Here is a 16,866-nt window from a genome sequence, read left to right as displayed (position 1 = left end):
TGTAATGTATTTTATTGTTTAATTGCTAAATTGAAAACTGCTACAGATGTCCTCACGCTTCTGTGAGAGTCGCTCGCCCTACCGTCTTCGGCATCTTCTTATTGGTGGAATCTTCCAGTTCCTTCGGTTTGTAATAATGAGGGGCCACCTCCAGTAGCCATTTGCTTTCGATCTCAATAACTGAACGCATGTATTCCTTAGTTGTAAAAACTAACTCATGATACAGAACCCACCGCGGTAGCTCCTCAAACAAGGCCGAATTCGGATGGATCATGACGGTTTGATTGTGCTTCACCGTTTTATAGTTTCCCTTTGAAAGCCTTGCAATGTGATAGAAGTAACCGGCAGTGATCGCCTTCCGGATGTTCACTGTTTCCGGTAAGCCCGAAACCAGATCGATTTCCACCCGCTGCATCAATCCCGCCAGCTGCTCCCGAACATCACGAGCTCGCTTCATTGACCGAAATTGTATGAAATTCTCGTAACACCACTGGGTACTGAAATCGGTTTCGGCCCACTGATTGTAAACCTGCAGTAAGCTCAGATGATCTCCATGAACGTGATTGAAATTTTTTCTCGCTGTATCAGCGTGAATAATTTTGTCCTTCGGTCGGTAGAATATCGCCCCATTCACCGACAGCATCGCGGCAATGGAGACTACCTCATCCGAACATTTGTACTTCTCACTGGCCAGCAACATCTTGGCCATCATTGGATCCACGGGAAACTCGGCCATTCTCCGACCCAATTTTGTTAATTCCCCGTGATGATTCAGTGCTCCTAGGGCATAAAGCTGTTCCAACGCAAGAACCAACGTTTCATGTGGAGGAGGATCCAGAAAATCGAAATGCAGTAAATCATTTATGCCCAGAGCCTTCAACATCAGAACCGCATTGCCCAGATTTATTCGTTGAATCTCCGGAACGGTGTTATCTTCCAGCTCATGTTTGTAAGCCCAAGCGGTGTATAGTCGAAAGCACTTACCAGGAGCTACTCGACCGGCTCGTCCCGCCCGCTGATTCGCCGATGCCTTTGAGATCGGAACAACCATCAGCGTTTCCATTCCGGTTCTTGAATTAAAGTTATTTTGCTTCGCAAAACCCGGGTCGATCACGTAGATAATGTTGTCGATTGTGAGTGACGTTTCGGCGATATTTGTCGCTAAGATAACTTTGCGTGCATTTGGTGGAGTGGGTTCAAAAATCTTCGCTTGCATATCCGATGGCAGATTGGCGTAGATGGGTAGAATGATGAGTTCCTTGAGTTTCGATCCTAGTCGTTTGACACGTTCTTGTAACATCTCCTGACAAGCTTCGATTTCTTCCTGACCTGGGAAAAAAATTCGAGAAAATATTGAAAATGAATAATCCGCCCGCAAAAAAAAGCCTGGAACTATTGGGAACCAGAGCAGTGGGTCCAAACCCCCTAAGAAGGATGATTGTAACAGCTGCTATCCATGGTTATTATACAACAAAAAAAAAGAAATGGATAAAACTCCAAATCCGAGGTGCACTCTCCACAGTATCATCCACCCTTACTGCATGCGGCGGGTCACTGATGCATCGCACCTTCTTTATCGCGCAACTCGTGGGAATTCTATGAATAATCCAAATAATAAAATTTTTCGGGTTTCGGTAGTCCCTCTCTGTCATGAAAAACCCTTCATAGAGATTAACTCTAAAAGTGGAGTTAGGAATTGGACGAAAATAAGAAAAGAATCATAAGAAAATTTCTGGAAAATTTGGCTATTTTTTTTCCTTTGATTAAAGTTGAGAACTAAATTTTAAATTGAATTCATTCAAATTTTGGTTCGAAAGAAAAGATCAGTTTTTAAAATTGAGATAGAGAAACCTTTCAGATTTCGTGAAGATATTTTCTTTTTAGTGTTGGAGAAGCAAATCGAAGGAGTATACTCGGCCCTATTATAGAAATCGAGGCGATAAGAATTTTGCCTATTTTACTATTATAGAAATCGAGCAATTCGATAGCACCTGGCGATCGATAGCTATCGATGCAAGTGTCAGAACTTTTCGAGTTGTTTGGTTCACTTGTTAAATATCTTCAGAGAATTATTTTGTTTTGGCTTGCGTCCCTGATATTTTCCTTTGGGAAACATTTCAGAAACGCTTCAATATATGCAATTTGCAACACATGTTCGTTTGTTTTGATCAGTATTTGTTTTACGGTGCGGCCAGAATACTCTATACAAGGTAAGTGTTCAATCCAGCATTATTTATATTAATCATGTTATAACTTACAATGCAGAACTTTCAGTGGCTGAAAATGAGCGGACATACAAATCACCACCAGGTTGAACGACTCGTTGAACCAATGAAAGCGAATGTAAACATTGTTCGAGAAATTTGTGGAGGCAGTTCAAATAGAATCCCGGGGTTAAGGAAAAGTGGGAGAAATTCTGTGAGGAGATAAATGCACTGAGACCATCAATGCGTCTTAGTTTAGAATGACAGAAAGTAAGTGATTCTTCTACGATACATATAACTTCATAAATAAATTTTATCATATTTTTTGAATTACGATCAACCGAATTTCCAAGCTAAAAATTGCGTATTCCTGCTAGTGTACATTAGTACGTGTTACTTTTGTCAGCAATTTTCTTTTTTATTGCTATACTATACCAAACTATCTCTATCATATGCTAAAGCTGAAATGTCTTGCAAAACAAATACAAAACATTTTTTTAAATTAAAAATTTGGATTGACATGAGGTGAAAGATAAAGAAAACACTAGCACACAACAAGCGAGAATTCAGGGCCACAGGTGGTAGCTTAATACAATGAAGCTATTGACGCCGCTACAACAGGAAATCGAGGCTAAAAGAGAATTACATGCAAAAAATTGTTTTGCTAAAAAAAGTGAAATTCATGTGTGACTCCTTACGAAATTCCATAGATTGCAGTTGTATACAATACATAAAACATTCATTTCCTAATAATTATATTTTTTGTATAGCAAATTGTTCCATGATGTCGTTTTTATTACACATCTATTCATGCATTACGCCTATTGAGCTTCATTCGTTGGGGTAATATCAGCTTTCCCTAAAACATAACCATATTATATAGATATTTATAATTTTCATAGCAGATGTCTCAAAAAAAAGATTTGACATCCTATCTATAGTGCTTTGTGAAACATTTCAAACTCGTTTCAAAATATTTCAACACCGTCACTGACATTCGAGCAGAGTAATGAATCGGGCGGTTTTCCTCGATTTCTATAATTCCAGATTTAACTCAGTGTGATAGTGATAGTGATTGTATCGAATCCTCGATTCGATTTCTATAATAGGGCCCACTGTAGCGAAGCCTACGATACACGCTAGTCCGGGCAACCACTCATCCGAATCCCGACAGAGGACTTCGGTCCTCTGGCGCAAAAGTCGGCGATTTTGCAGGCCCGCACAGCACCACTCCCCTTACGCAAACTCTGAGTCAGCATTTCTCTGGACCAACAAAACGCCCCCGAGGATCGAAACCACCTAGTAGTGATCAAACATCAGTTCTCAAAAAACCGAAGCAAGATCTCAGCCCCGAAAGGGGTTGAATGAGCAGAAAAAAATATATTCATCATGCTCTTGAAAACAATGTCAACACTAGAACCACTGTCAAAACTGGAATCTCTTTTAGGGAGGCCTTGTAGCAGATCAGAGTTGGAATACTCTCGGATGACTATCCCAACACTGACCTACCAGTTAGATTCCATTCAGGATTCCATCTCTACTGATTTCAATAGAGCAACAAAGAAACCAACAGGTGAAACCTACATTTTTCAACAGCTCGTAAATGTCAGGCTACCTAGTCCTTTCTTGTAAAGAACAGCAATCCTGGGAATGGTTAAAGGAAGTGGTTCCCAATATAACCCTGAGACATGAAACCGGTTGCTCCAGACACAACAAATATACCGCGTCCAGAAATTCGTCAAGTTTATCTTCCCACATAGCGTAACATTCAACGACGAGAGATTCAAGAGGCTCACAGAGAGTCAAAACGAAAATCTCTCCACTGATAAATGGAGAATACTCAAGCGATATAATCTAAATGAAATTCACACGGACTGAACGACATTTTGTGACTATTTGTTCCATAAAACGCTCAAAAAGACGTCTGCAAGGTGTAACAGTTGCCACAACTGTTTTCATCATGTGATATTTTTGGATTATTTATTTACTTATTTATTATTGGTGTGCATATTTATTGAGTGTTGTTTATTTATTTATTTATTTATTTATTTATTTATTTATTCATTTATTCATTTATTTATATATTTATTTATTTATTTATTGGTTAGGATAGTTAGTAATTATTCAAATATAAATATTTAAATTCAAAAACTCACGCTGAAACATTTACAGTGTACCTCCGCTAAGTCACAACCGAAAGTAAACTAAAAGATACTCCAGAAAGTATACTTAAGATCTTAGATTTCCCGTCCCACCTCCCTGGAGCAGGGCGAAAGCTCAATCGCCAAAGTTGTTCGGCCAATGAGTGTCTGCTAGCGCAGCGCTTACTTTCGTGGCCTTGAGTTTGGGGAGGGAAATGAGAAGGCTGTATCTAAGGATAGTTAGTCGAAGCAAGATGCACACAAGGGGATGCTTTGGGGAAATTATCTTCGGCTGAGCTTGAGCTCTGAATCGCGAGATACCCTGCGGTTTATCTGAGGACTACAATGTTCTTCGACCATTTTACTTAGAAGTGTCCGACATCGCGGAACCATTGTGCGTTTTGTTCGCGATCGGTTAATTGTAAGTTTTCTTTATAACGTAGAGTCTTTGTGATAATAAATTCGAATTGTTTCAGTGTAATCATTGTTCTTGATTAAACGAATAAACGCTCAATTAATTTAAAAGAGCTAATAAAACAACAGGTAAATTTGTGCAATTAACGGACTATAATATGCTAACGATATCGGCTGCGCCGTACCCTCGCGCCTTCAACGGACCCGCTGGAAGCTACCAACCGGCGGAGAATCCGCCGCAAAGAAGCAGAAGGAGTCGGTGAGGAAATTTGTGTCCTCACCGCACTCCCCAGGTACCCTGTATTGTATAGTTTGTCCATGTGCACATGTGATGTCCCTTAGATTTAAGCAAAAGTAAATGTACAAATAAATTGTATAAATGTGAATCTGTAGTCCACTCAGGAAGTTTTTCGTCATGTTGTTAAGTTATGAGTAAAAGTCATATGTGATCCTGTAATCGTTCACTTTATGTTTCATTAAGGTTTCACGTTATCCGTGTTTCGAGATTATTATTTGGATTTCGTTGTTGTTTTGGAGCCTTTGTTTCCCAGATGGTTGAGCCAGTCTGGTGATTTGTTCGTTGAATACTTCCGGTGATGAGAAAACCCTGTTGTGGTATTCTGTGCTTTTAGGGTGATTCTTGGTCGTTTGATGGTTCTCTCGGAGTACCCTACGGGTGTCTTCTAGAAGTCTTCGCTGGTTGGAATTGGTACAGCTCGATCGTCCCCCGATCCTGATAAAAGGATACAATTTAGGCCTGCCTGTCAGGCCTCTAGCTGGGCAACTAACGCGGCGATTGGTCCTCGAAAGAGGTGGCGCTTAAGCCAATCGCTTAAGAGAGGTCGGGTGGGAAAGCTGAGCTGTTAGCCTTCTTCGAGCTGGCCGTAGGTTCCGGGTTGTCTTTTGAAACCCGGTCCGTTACAAAGGTTTCTGGTAAAGCAAAGATTCCTCGTAAAGATCCTCGAAAACTCATGAAGACAATCTGGCAGTTCCTGGCCCAAGCGGTACAAACTCAGCGACTAGCGTTAGCAGGCTAGGGACTTCGATTAAGCTAAGTGAAAAAGGCGAGTTCCTTCAAACTTCGGATCATTCCAGATCCAAAACCAATAATAGTAATTAATTCAATAATTTTTCCAAACAAGCAGATGGGATCCCAACTTTCCCAAACGTGCCTACAAAGTGAACAACCCAACGTAATGCGGAACACTAAGGTTGTACAAATAAACCTCCATCACGCTAAAGCAGCATCGCTACGGCTGAAAGTCTCTTACATAAAGACAAAAAAAAGCAAGCAGTTATCTAGGAGTTTTATAAAAGACGCTGTGGATCTAATAGGAGTACCGGTAAGTTTCTTCGTTTTTTTTCTAAATTAATGCTTTATTCTGGAAAAATTGTTACAAATTTAATATTCAAAGCATTGCCCATCGCTAGTCACAACTTTTTCCCATCTTTCTGGCAATTCACGGATCCCTTTGCGGGTATAATCGACCGGTTTGTCGGCTAACTACGAATCGATCCAATTTTCATCATCAAAATTGGAGAAGTGCTGGTCAACCAGGCCATGTTGCATCTATCGAAAAAGGTAGTAATCGGACGAAGCATTGTCTAGAGCATAAGGCGGGTGGGATATGACCTCCCATTTCAGCGTTTCCAAATATATATTGACCGGCTTCACGACATGCGGCCGAGCATTGTCGTGCTGCAAAATAAATGTATCTTGTCTTTGTTTGCATTGTGGCCGTTTTTCCTTCAGTGCACGGCTCAAACGCATCAATTATCGTCGGTAGAGGTCCCCGTAATGGTTTCATTCGGTTTTAGCAGCTCATAGTACACCACACCCAACTGGTCCCACCAAATTGACAGCATAACCTTCTGGCCGTGAGTATTCCGCGCGACCGTCGATGTTGATGTATGGCCGGGGTATCCATACGTTGCCCGACGTTTAGGATTGTCGTAATGGACCCACTTTTCATTGCCAGTAACGATTCGATGCAAAATTCGACCCTTTCTTTTATGCCGTTGGGCAGTTGTTCGCACGTGAAAAAACGGCGTTCGGCGTCTCGTGGCTTCAATTCATACGGCACCTCATGGCCTATCTTTCGGTTCATTCTCATTGCTTTTGAACGATCAGATATGGTTTGCAAGTGTAACTGCAAGTTCTTGCAGTGTTTGTGACGGATCTTGATCGAGTAAAGCCTCCAATTCTTCATCTTCAAACTTTTTTCGCGATCCGGAACATTCTCCATCTTCCAAGTCAAAATTATAATTATAAACATCATCATTATCATCACCATCATTCGAGTCCTCTCGCTCCAGCTATCAAACAGCAGTCTTTCTCAATGCTGATGTCACACGTCACATACAATGGTTTTGCTCGATTCCGAGGAAGAATGATTAATAGATATCGCACTGTATGGTACAGCTTTATTCGATGGGGGCACCGCGTTGATTTGCATTTGGTGAAGAGTGCCTCTGTATTTTTTCATCACGTCATATTTGAATCTGTACTGGGTGTATGTTTAAAATTTCTGAAACGAGGGCGTTTGGGGTGCAAAGTTTTGAGCGTTCACACCTTTTTGTCAGTTGTACAAAAGTGTTATGTCAATCACTTCATTCGAAAGATAAAAGGTGTATGAGTAATGCTGTTTACTAGTCGACCCAAAAACTTGTTTCAATATACAGGGTTTTCCATTTCGGGCTTCCGAAAGTATATAGCCCTGCGCTGATATCATGCGTCATATCGTTAGTTGAATGTCTGCCATTTTACAATATGGATCGTTTTAGCATCGCACAACGTGTTAATTTTGTTAAATTATACTATAAAAATGATGAAAACCCGGCAAATGTTTTTCGAGCATTACAGACGGATTTTGGTCCTCATGGACGGCCTACAGAGCACACAATCGCTAATGTAGTGCGTAAATTCGAACAAACTGGATCCGTAGCGGATATTGTGAAACCTGTGCATCATCGTAATGTGCGTTCGGCCGAAAATATTGCTGCTGTTGCTGCCAGTGTGGAGGATGACCCGAATGTTTCGATTCCACGGCGTGCTCAGCAATTGGGCTTGTCAAACACATCATTGTGGCGAATTTTGCATTTGGACTTGCACCTACATCCATATAAAGTCCAACTGGTACAAAAATTAGAGCATGGTGACCATGGAATGCGTCGGGCATACATCGTTTGGGTGAACGAACAACAGCAGCAAAATGCTAAATTTTCGCATCAAATTTTCTTCAGCGATGAGACACATTTCGAGCTCGGTGGCTATGTGAACACCCAAAATTTCCGTATATGGGGCTCAGAAAATCCACACGTGATTGTTGAGAGGCCATTGCATCCGCCAAAAGTCACTGTTTGGCATTATGGTCTGGTGGAGTCATCGGGCCGTATTTCTTTGAAAATGAGGACGGCGAGACGGTAACTGTGAATTGTGAGCGCTATGGCCGCATGTTAACCGATTTTTTTTGCCACAAATTGAAGATATGGATACGGATGACATGTGGTTTCAACAGGACGGCGCCACGTGCCACACAACACGACCGAACATGGCCATATTGCGAACGAAATTTGAGGGACGCATAATTTCGCGTTTTGGTGATGCCAATTGGCCGTCCAGATCATTCGATTTGAACCCGCTAGACTTTTTTTTTGTGGGGTTATGCGAAAGACTGTGTTTATGCCAACTTTCCGCAAACTCTTGAACATTTGAAAGACAACATTCGTGAAGTTATGACCGAGATACCGCCCCATATGTGCCGAAAAGTCATCGAAAATTACCTCTTCCGGATCAAGGTGTACGAGGAAGCCCTAGGTGGACATATGAATGATGTTGTATTTCACACATAATGGCATAAACCAAACTTTAATTTGAAATAAAAGTTTCATCGAAATTCGAATTCTAAGTGTGTTTTATTTCAATTTACTTTCGGAATTTAAAGTTGGAAAACCCTGTATAAGAACTGCTTCGAAAGCAAACTATCGAAATCACAAAAATCTATAAATATGAATACCTGCTTGAAAGTCCATCTTAGTCAAGATTGGTCGATGCATGTCGTTGGCTGTAAGCGAAAGTTCTCTGAATATTGTGCTCGCCCTGGCCAATCTCAGTTTCTATTTTGCTACAGTGTTGAACAATTTTTTTCGCCACAGAATGCATCTTCAGAATATGCAAGAAGCCAGCATAGTGTAGAGCGGAATCAAATCAGAAGAGAAATATTAAATAGGAAGTACATCGTCGGTTTTCATACCGTGGAGATTGTACGCGTTGTTAATTTTATGCGTTATGCGGTATCAAATAGATAACGGTAGTGTGGGAAAAATATATAATCGCCCAGAACCGCACTGTGTGTAGTACGGGAAAAGTGCCGCGATACATACCGAATGCGTTACGTGTATTGTTCTGAGTGCGTGTGCTCTCAATGAGAACAAGAATGAACCATGGATCAACCATTTTCAGCTACGTGTACAAAACAACACAAACCCGTCGGTCCTTTTCAGGGCCACTAAATCATTCGACTAAAGAGTTATGTAAGAATTTTCGATGCATTCTAAAATTCTATTTAATATTTACGTTGGCCTAAAGAGAGCTTCTGTGAATTTAGGAGTGTGTTTGGATTTTTTATTGGTGTAATTATGTTGTTTTGAATTGTAGATGGTTCAAGCTTTCTCAGTTTATTCGCCTCTAGCCTTGAAAAAGACCAATTTGAAATATCAAACTAAACAACCCGCCCTTGAGAAATACTATTTGGAAATCCTTGCTATTTGGATTACTGATAAATCGTGAATGACTGATTTTCGATTCTTTCAATCGATCATTCAACTTTCGTGATTTCTTTTTTTCGGAAGGTATTTTTCAACGTTAAGAGTTGAGTTCTGCGGTGAAAAATTGTAGTTGAAATTTTATTTCGATGGTATTTCTATCGCCTCCGCAGCCACCACATAATAGGTTCGGTTCGGATTTTCTGTTACCGTTCTGAGATGTTTCGTTCTGCGTTGGAGATGTAATTTTTTACGCGGGTACCGCGTTAATTGAAAAATCCGATTTAAAAAAACCGCGTTAATTGGAAAATCCACGTAAAAAAACCGCGTTAATTGAAAAATCCGCGTAAAAAAACCTGTGTGTACATGTTGATGCTTAGAATTAATTTGACAATCTACTCAAATTGCTTCGCGAAGCGTTCGCACTCCTCACTCAGTGAAAGTATTCATTTGTCGGCTCTTGTCATTGCTATCAAATTTTTACATTTACATTTATACCATTTATTCATTACTATCAACAAGCCTACTTAACTATACCCAACTGGAAAGAGCAGTCAAGTATGCCTTTTTCAAGATTGCACGATATAAGTGAAAGTCATAAGACAAGTAACAACGTTAAAAACACGAGACATACTCGATACGGGTTCATTGTAACCGTAATCCGTAAACCGTAAGCAGAGAAATGTATGAGAACACAGGTTATGAAGGGGTAGGTTAAAATTGATCGACTGAAGAAGATCAACACAGTCGATTTTCGAGGAAATAAGATCTGATATGAAAGTTGCCTTCGCTACATCTCTACGTAACAAATCGAGCCCGATAAATTTACAACGATCCTCATAGCTTGGTAGATTCGAAGGATTTCGAATTTTCGCTGGATAGCCGGACTATGCACGCGTATTTAAGAGCAAAGAGGACTAGAGCACAATAGAGAGCTTTGATACAATGTGGGTCTCCTCTGAGCTGCTTGGTTACGCGAAAAATGAAACATAAGGCCCTAGATGCGTTGGTGATGATGGACGAGATATGATCGCAGAACGTTGGCTTGGATTCTAGGACGATACCAAGGACCTTAATAGTCATAACACGGTTTAAGGAGATATGGCGTATTTTATACGAAAATGTAACAGGCGATCGTTTCCGCGTGAATGATATGACACACTTTGCTGGATTGAAAACCATTCTATTCATTTCGCACCATTCAGAGAGAATGTCGAATATTTGTAACAGTTTTATGATTAAATATCTTCAATGTTTGTGTTCGCCAGCAATAATTTCGTAGTTCTACGTTAACACGTGCGGTCGTGTCTTGAACATCACCCTTCTTCATTTACCTTTGCGGCCCACGGTACCATGACTAACACGTGTTTGGGGCCTCTATGAAAAAAGGTTGAGTATCGCTGGTATATACAGATTACAGATTATTGGATATTGATGCAGATTTAATACAGATTTTGTGACAAGATGAACTTATCACCACGAGTAAAGTAAAAATTGAATGAATGTTTATAACGCGAAACTAAATGAAATAAACTCTTTCCGTCGGTTTTCCATAAACATACATTTGAATTTAAAAAAAATATATTTTGCACAATTCTCTATGTATCTCAAACTCTCAATCTAAGATATTACACATCTCTGATCAAATTAGACCTCTGTGCGAGAAAGAATTGCACAGTAAACTTTCCGCATAGGCCTGAAAATTGAATAATCACGAGCTTAAAAATATGGATAAGCATAATATATACACTTTACTACAACGGTAACGATATTGAATTAAAGAGACTTTAAACTCAGAGAGTTCATTCGTCTCTGAATTTACTACAAGTATACAATTATTACTTCATACTTAAATCTAACGCAAAAGTGTTTTCAGGTGCAAAATCTGCAATACAGATTCCAACACAAATCTTCTATTCTTTCTACAGATAAAAAAGATTTTTTAGCTCGGAAATACAGATTTCAATGTGGCAACATTGGTCACCATCCTATACCCTCGACACCATAGCTAACACATGTTTATCACCCCTCACTCAGAAAAAAAGGTTGAGTACCGAAATGAACAGTAATTGGATGGAGCCTAGGACAAATTACGACATCCCCTACAGTGTAATCGAACCTTCTCGTTCAGAAGGGGTAATGGTGGTCCCAGTGTTCGTAATGGTTCAATCATGTTCTATACGGATGTGTCGAAAATGAGTTGTTCTGATACTGATGTACTGGAGTGTTTGGTCCCAGAAAAAAAAAATTTATTATTTTTTTTATTAAAAATTTAGTTTTATTTTTAAAACTGGCCAACAGTTTTCCAGGCTGAAATAACTGCAGCAATAGAGTGTATAAATGTCTGCCTCAAAAGAAAATATAAACATGCTAACATCTGCATCTTCTCAGACACCGGCACTCAAAGCTTTAACGTGCTCTTCAAAAATTGTCTGGGAATGAATTTGCCTTTTACGGCAACTATGTTAGATAAGTTCGGTAAACTGTACTGGATTCCTGGCCATTATAGGATGGAGGGAAATGAAAAAGCAGACTTGCGGTTCAAGCTCTGTGGAATTTCAGACCATGTGTTGGTGGGCTGAAGAAATGGGAAGATCTGGAAGTGATGGCCAATTGGATGGCTGTACAACTTAACCAGTAAAAAAATCATGCCGAGTATTGAGAAATCTCAACAATTGTTGAGTCTTAGTAAAAAAAGATCCCAGTACATTTAATGCTTTTATAACAGCACACTGTCTTAGCAAATACCATCTCCGAAACGTTTCGTTTAGTACAAAAAATATTTGTCGTTTTTATAAAGCCGAAAGCGAAACCACAGAACATTCGCTCTGTAATTTCTGATTGGCACCTTTATCGCTATAGCGTTGAGTCTACTCCTTCATCAATTAGCAGTAGGTAAGCTACAAGTGTAGCAGAAAAAATGGAGCATACCACAATAGATCATAATAATGGACGCAGTGGTTCACATCCAGCAGGGGGAAAAAGCTATGCTCACCTGTTAAAAACACTAGGATGTCTCCCAATGGCTGAGTTGCGTGGATTTGCAGCACTGATACAACACAGGCATCAATATAGTCGGCCTCAGGAGCTTTGGTATAATAAATATCCACCTAAAAGCAATAAAAACAATTTAGCGCAACCCAATCTAGCCATTTAAAATAAAACTATACCGGAAATCGCCGCCCTGGAATTCTAAAAATTGGTGCTTCATCAAAAAAGTCGGAAAATTTTTCCGCATCCAACGTGGCACTCGAGATCAACAATTTCAAATCCAACCGAAACCTGGCAATATCTTTCATTAATCCAAACAGAATATCGGTGTGCAGCGTCCGTTCGTGAGCTTCATCGATAATCATCACGCTGTACGAGTTTAGATCCGGTTCCGACAGAAATTCCCTGTGCAACGTACCATCCGTCATGTACTTGATCACAGTTCGCTCGGAGGTGCAATCTTCGAAACGAATGCTGTACCCAACCTCATTGCCCAGTTTTACTTCCATCTCCTGAGCCACTCGGGCTGCCACGGACATCGCTGCCACTCGACGAGGCTGGGTGCACCCGATTTTCTTCCCATCGTTAGTGAATCCCGCCTCATACAAGTACTGGGGAATTTGCGTCGTCTTTCCCGAACCAGTTTCACCCTCAATGATCAAAACCTGATGTTCCTTGATAGCTGCAATAAGATCCTCTTTGAATGGATAGACGGGAAGAGATTTTTTCGTTTCCTCAATATTCATTTTCTTCCTCTCGGATTCAGAAATGTGAGGTTTCCTATCCTTCTCCTTGGTCCCATCAAGACGCAACGCTTGGACGAAATCAATTTGGTCATCCAGCAGAAGCTCGTACTCATCCTGTTGCCGGGCATCTTTTGATCCTAACTTGTACACCGCTGACGCAAGCTGCTCCGCTTCCCACTTCTTCTGCTCGGAATTGGGTAACTTCTCCCGTTCGTCCACTTCCACATACTCCTCCTTATCGCCTTTCTTAATATCCTTCGGCATATGATACCGCTGAATCCGTTCCAGCTCCCGCGCCTTCTCATGATCTTTGGCAATTTGAAGCAAATTTTTCTTATACTCACGATCATGCCGCTCTTTCTCCGTGATTTGCGACTCCTCGAAGAGATACTCATCGTCCAGAATGTCCGCTTCGAGTTCGGCGACTTTATCATCTTTGCGTTTTTCCAAGTATTGTCGTCGTGACTGGATTCTTAGCTTCGGCAGCAGCTTTTCCCTGTCGTCAGCTTCCAATTTCAGCCGCTTGGCAGCTTCCTCATACGCCTTTCTGCTCGTGGACTCCACAACTTTCCTAGTTCTATCCTCATCCTTCTTTTTCAAGCGTTGGGAAAATTCGTCACGTTCCTTAATATCACGAAGCCGAGCCTCCTCCTCGCTGTCGATACTATCGGCTTCCGACGATGACGAACTGGCTTGCCTTCTTCGACTCATCCTGGTGGACGTAAGATTGGTTTCTTGATTATTAGAAAAAAAAACTGATCAAAATTAGAACTGTAATGTTTATATTTTTCGTAGTGTTTACGATTGATCTGATGGTTTGTTTATAAATTGTGGCCGGATAGTTGTCAAACGCGGATGCAGGGCTGTTCCTCATACAAACATTCGATGTTTTAGGTTCTCAGACTTGAAGGACCCCTATTGGCGATCTAACGTACAAATCTACACCTAGGCGGCGCTGCGGTGAAAGTGATGATGGTTTCAAATTCTGCAATGCTAGTTTATGGGAGGTTTGTAGTTCTTTCCATAAATTACAATGTTATAATCATAAAACATTATTTGATTGCGATGAGTTTCGAAGAAATTTAATTCTGCGCAGTTTCATATACAACATGTTATTTGTTTACCTCTTTCAGTAGTGAAAACTGTATAAATATTGACAATGGTTGAATTAAAGAAGGAAATTCGAGAGCACAATCAAAAACAAGTAGAAAAATGCATGATTCCTGTATGTAAGAAGTATCTTGGAAAGCACGGAAGTAAAATATACGTGATTTGTTTTTGAGTTTTAGGTTACATTAGCATCATTTTCTTAGTTCAAAAACAAAATCCAGATGTCTCACCGATTGTTTACGTTTTGCGTTAGATCGCCAATATGTCGATATGATTATCAACATACAATATTGAAGGTACAGTGTCTACACCTATATCTAGTTTGAGTGTATGTGATGCAAAGTTACCAACTTTCAATTGACAAGTTAGATTTTCATCCAAATAGCGCAGCGAGTAAAATAATGATGTTTTGTTTTTTTGGTTTAAAATTCGTTAAATTCTAAAGAAAAATCAGGACTTTTCTTCAAATTTTTCGGTTTCAAGTATTCTTTTTCGCTGAAAAGGTTGGAAAAACATCATTTTACATTGTTTCATTCGTAACATATAGAAAATGGCTAGGTATAAGTGTTGTAATTTACATTTTTTTAACTGGGCAAACGAAGGGTGGCATATGTTGCGCTTCGAATATTGCAGATCCTTCTCGTGTCGGCCATACGGAATTCCCTGCATAATCAATTATATCAACAAACTCAATGTAATATATTAGGCTGTCAAAAAAGTCATGCGGTATTTTTTTTATTTTCATTTGTTCACAAAATTAGTTACAATCATCTGTTTTAAGTCAAATATGCGCCGTTTTGTTAGATGACTTGTTCCCAACGAGATGCCAACTTCATATTACCCCTGTTATAGGAGCTCGCTTCCTTATTGGCAAAAAAACTCGGATAGCCAATTTTCACAGGCCCTGTTTTGTGGCTAACTTCTGACTACCTAGCTGGTTCGCCATGGACAAAAACAGGTAGTAGTAACGTGGTGCAAGGTCCGGACTATACAGCGGATGCAAAAGAACCTCCCATCCGAGCTCCCGGAGCTTCTGGCGCGTCACCAAAGAAGTGTGTGGCCTGGCGTTGTCCTGATGGAAGACAATGCGGCCTCTGTTTATCAAAGATGGCCTCTTCTTCATGAGTGCTACCTTCAAGCGGTCCAGTTGTTGGCAGTACCGGTCCGAATTGAGCATTTGGCCATAGGGAAGCAGCTCATAATAGATTATTCCTTGACAATCCCACCAAACACACAGCAGAACCTTCCTGGCCGTCAATGAGGGCTTGGCCACCGTCTGAGCCGCTTCAGCGGGCTTCGACCACGACCGTTTGCGCTTCACGTTGTCGTAAGTGACCCACTTTTCATCGCCAATCACCATCCGCTTCAGAAACGGGTCGATTTTGTTGCGATTCAGCAGCGATTCACATGCGTCGATACGGTCAAAGATGTTTTTTTGCGTCAACGTGTGTGGCACCCATACATCGAGCTTCTTTGTGAATCCAAGCTTATTCAAATGGTTAATAACGGTTTGATGACTTATCCCCAGCTCTTGGCCGATGCTACGGCTGCTACTATGCCCGTCTTTATCGGCTAATTCAGCGATTTTGTCGCAATTTTCCACGACAGGCCTTCAGGAGCGTGGCGCATCTTCGACGACCTCTACACCAGAACGAAAACGTTGAAACCATCGTTGTGCGGTGGAAATGGAAACTGTATCGGGTCCATAAACTGCATAAATTTTATTGGCAGCTTGAGATGCATTTTTGCCTTTGTCATAGTAGTACTGTAAAATATGTCGGATTTTCTCTTTATTTTGCTCCATATTTGCGACACTATAACTCACGAACGACTTAACCAAACAAAACACTGTCAAGGACTATATTATAGCGCGCAAAAATACCTTTCCAACAAGCTATAGTATGACTCGATACAATGAATACAACTAGAACTACGCGCTTACAACGACACCTCGAGGAAATACCGCAGGACTTTTTTGACAGCCTAATATATTTCATCGCCCTTATCTCAATATGAGCATCTGAAAAATACCCAGAAGCTAGTACTCATAACCTATATGCAGTGGCGTCGAGTGAAGCTTTTGCACCCGAGCGGAAGAGTTGATTTGCAGCCCCTACCTCCGTCAGAAAAGTAGAAACATTTGCACCCAGGAAAGAGTCTGTATCGCACCCGTGACGGAAAATTCGATTTGCACCCCCACCCTCCCCTGTCAGAAATCATATTTATCCAATTTATTTATATAAATTCGGTCCATTCTGCACCCTTAAAATCGCACCGGGGGCGATCCGTCTCCTCCGCACCCTCCATTCGACGCCACTGCCTATATGCATTAACTAACTTGAAAATTTCGAAGATTATCTATGACTTTGGTCCAATCGCGTGTTAAAACCATTGTAAATATACGGTTAAAAAAAATACGGCATGTTAAAACCATTGTAAATATACAAAAAGCTAACCTTCTTACCATTTACTGACATCATTTAACGGCTAAAATCA

General features: G+C 40.6%; 1 protein-coding gene across 1 annotated transcript; it reads right to left on the bottom strand.

The window, feature by feature from the left end:
- On the bottom strand, positions 1–14,081 carry LOC129779314 (pre-mRNA-splicing factor ATP-dependent RNA helicase DHX16). Its single transcript, XM_055786720.1, has 4 exons — positions 14,063–14,081; positions 12,694–13,994; positions 12,519–12,633; positions 1–1,329 (listed from the first exon to the last, which is right to left on the bottom strand). Exons 2-4 carry the CDS (start codon positions 13,969–13,971, stop codon positions 53–55), a joined length of 2,670 nt encoding a protein of 889 aa, XP_055642695.1. The 5' UTR covers positions 13,972–13,994; positions 14,063–14,081; the 3' UTR covers positions 1–52.
- Between the last annotated feature and the right edge of the window lie 2,785 nt (positions 14,082–16,866).

The sequence above is a fragment of the Toxorhynchites rutilus genome, chromosome 3 (assembly GCF_029784135.1).
Source record: "Toxorhynchites rutilus septentrionalis strain SRP chromosome 3, ASM2978413v1, whole genome shotgun sequence".
Lineage (NCBI taxonomy): Eukaryota > Metazoa > Arthropoda > Insecta > Diptera > Culicidae > Toxorhynchites > Toxorhynchites rutilus.
Note: the sequence above shows the minus strand (reverse complement) of the source record. Positions and strands in the feature narration are given on the sequence as shown.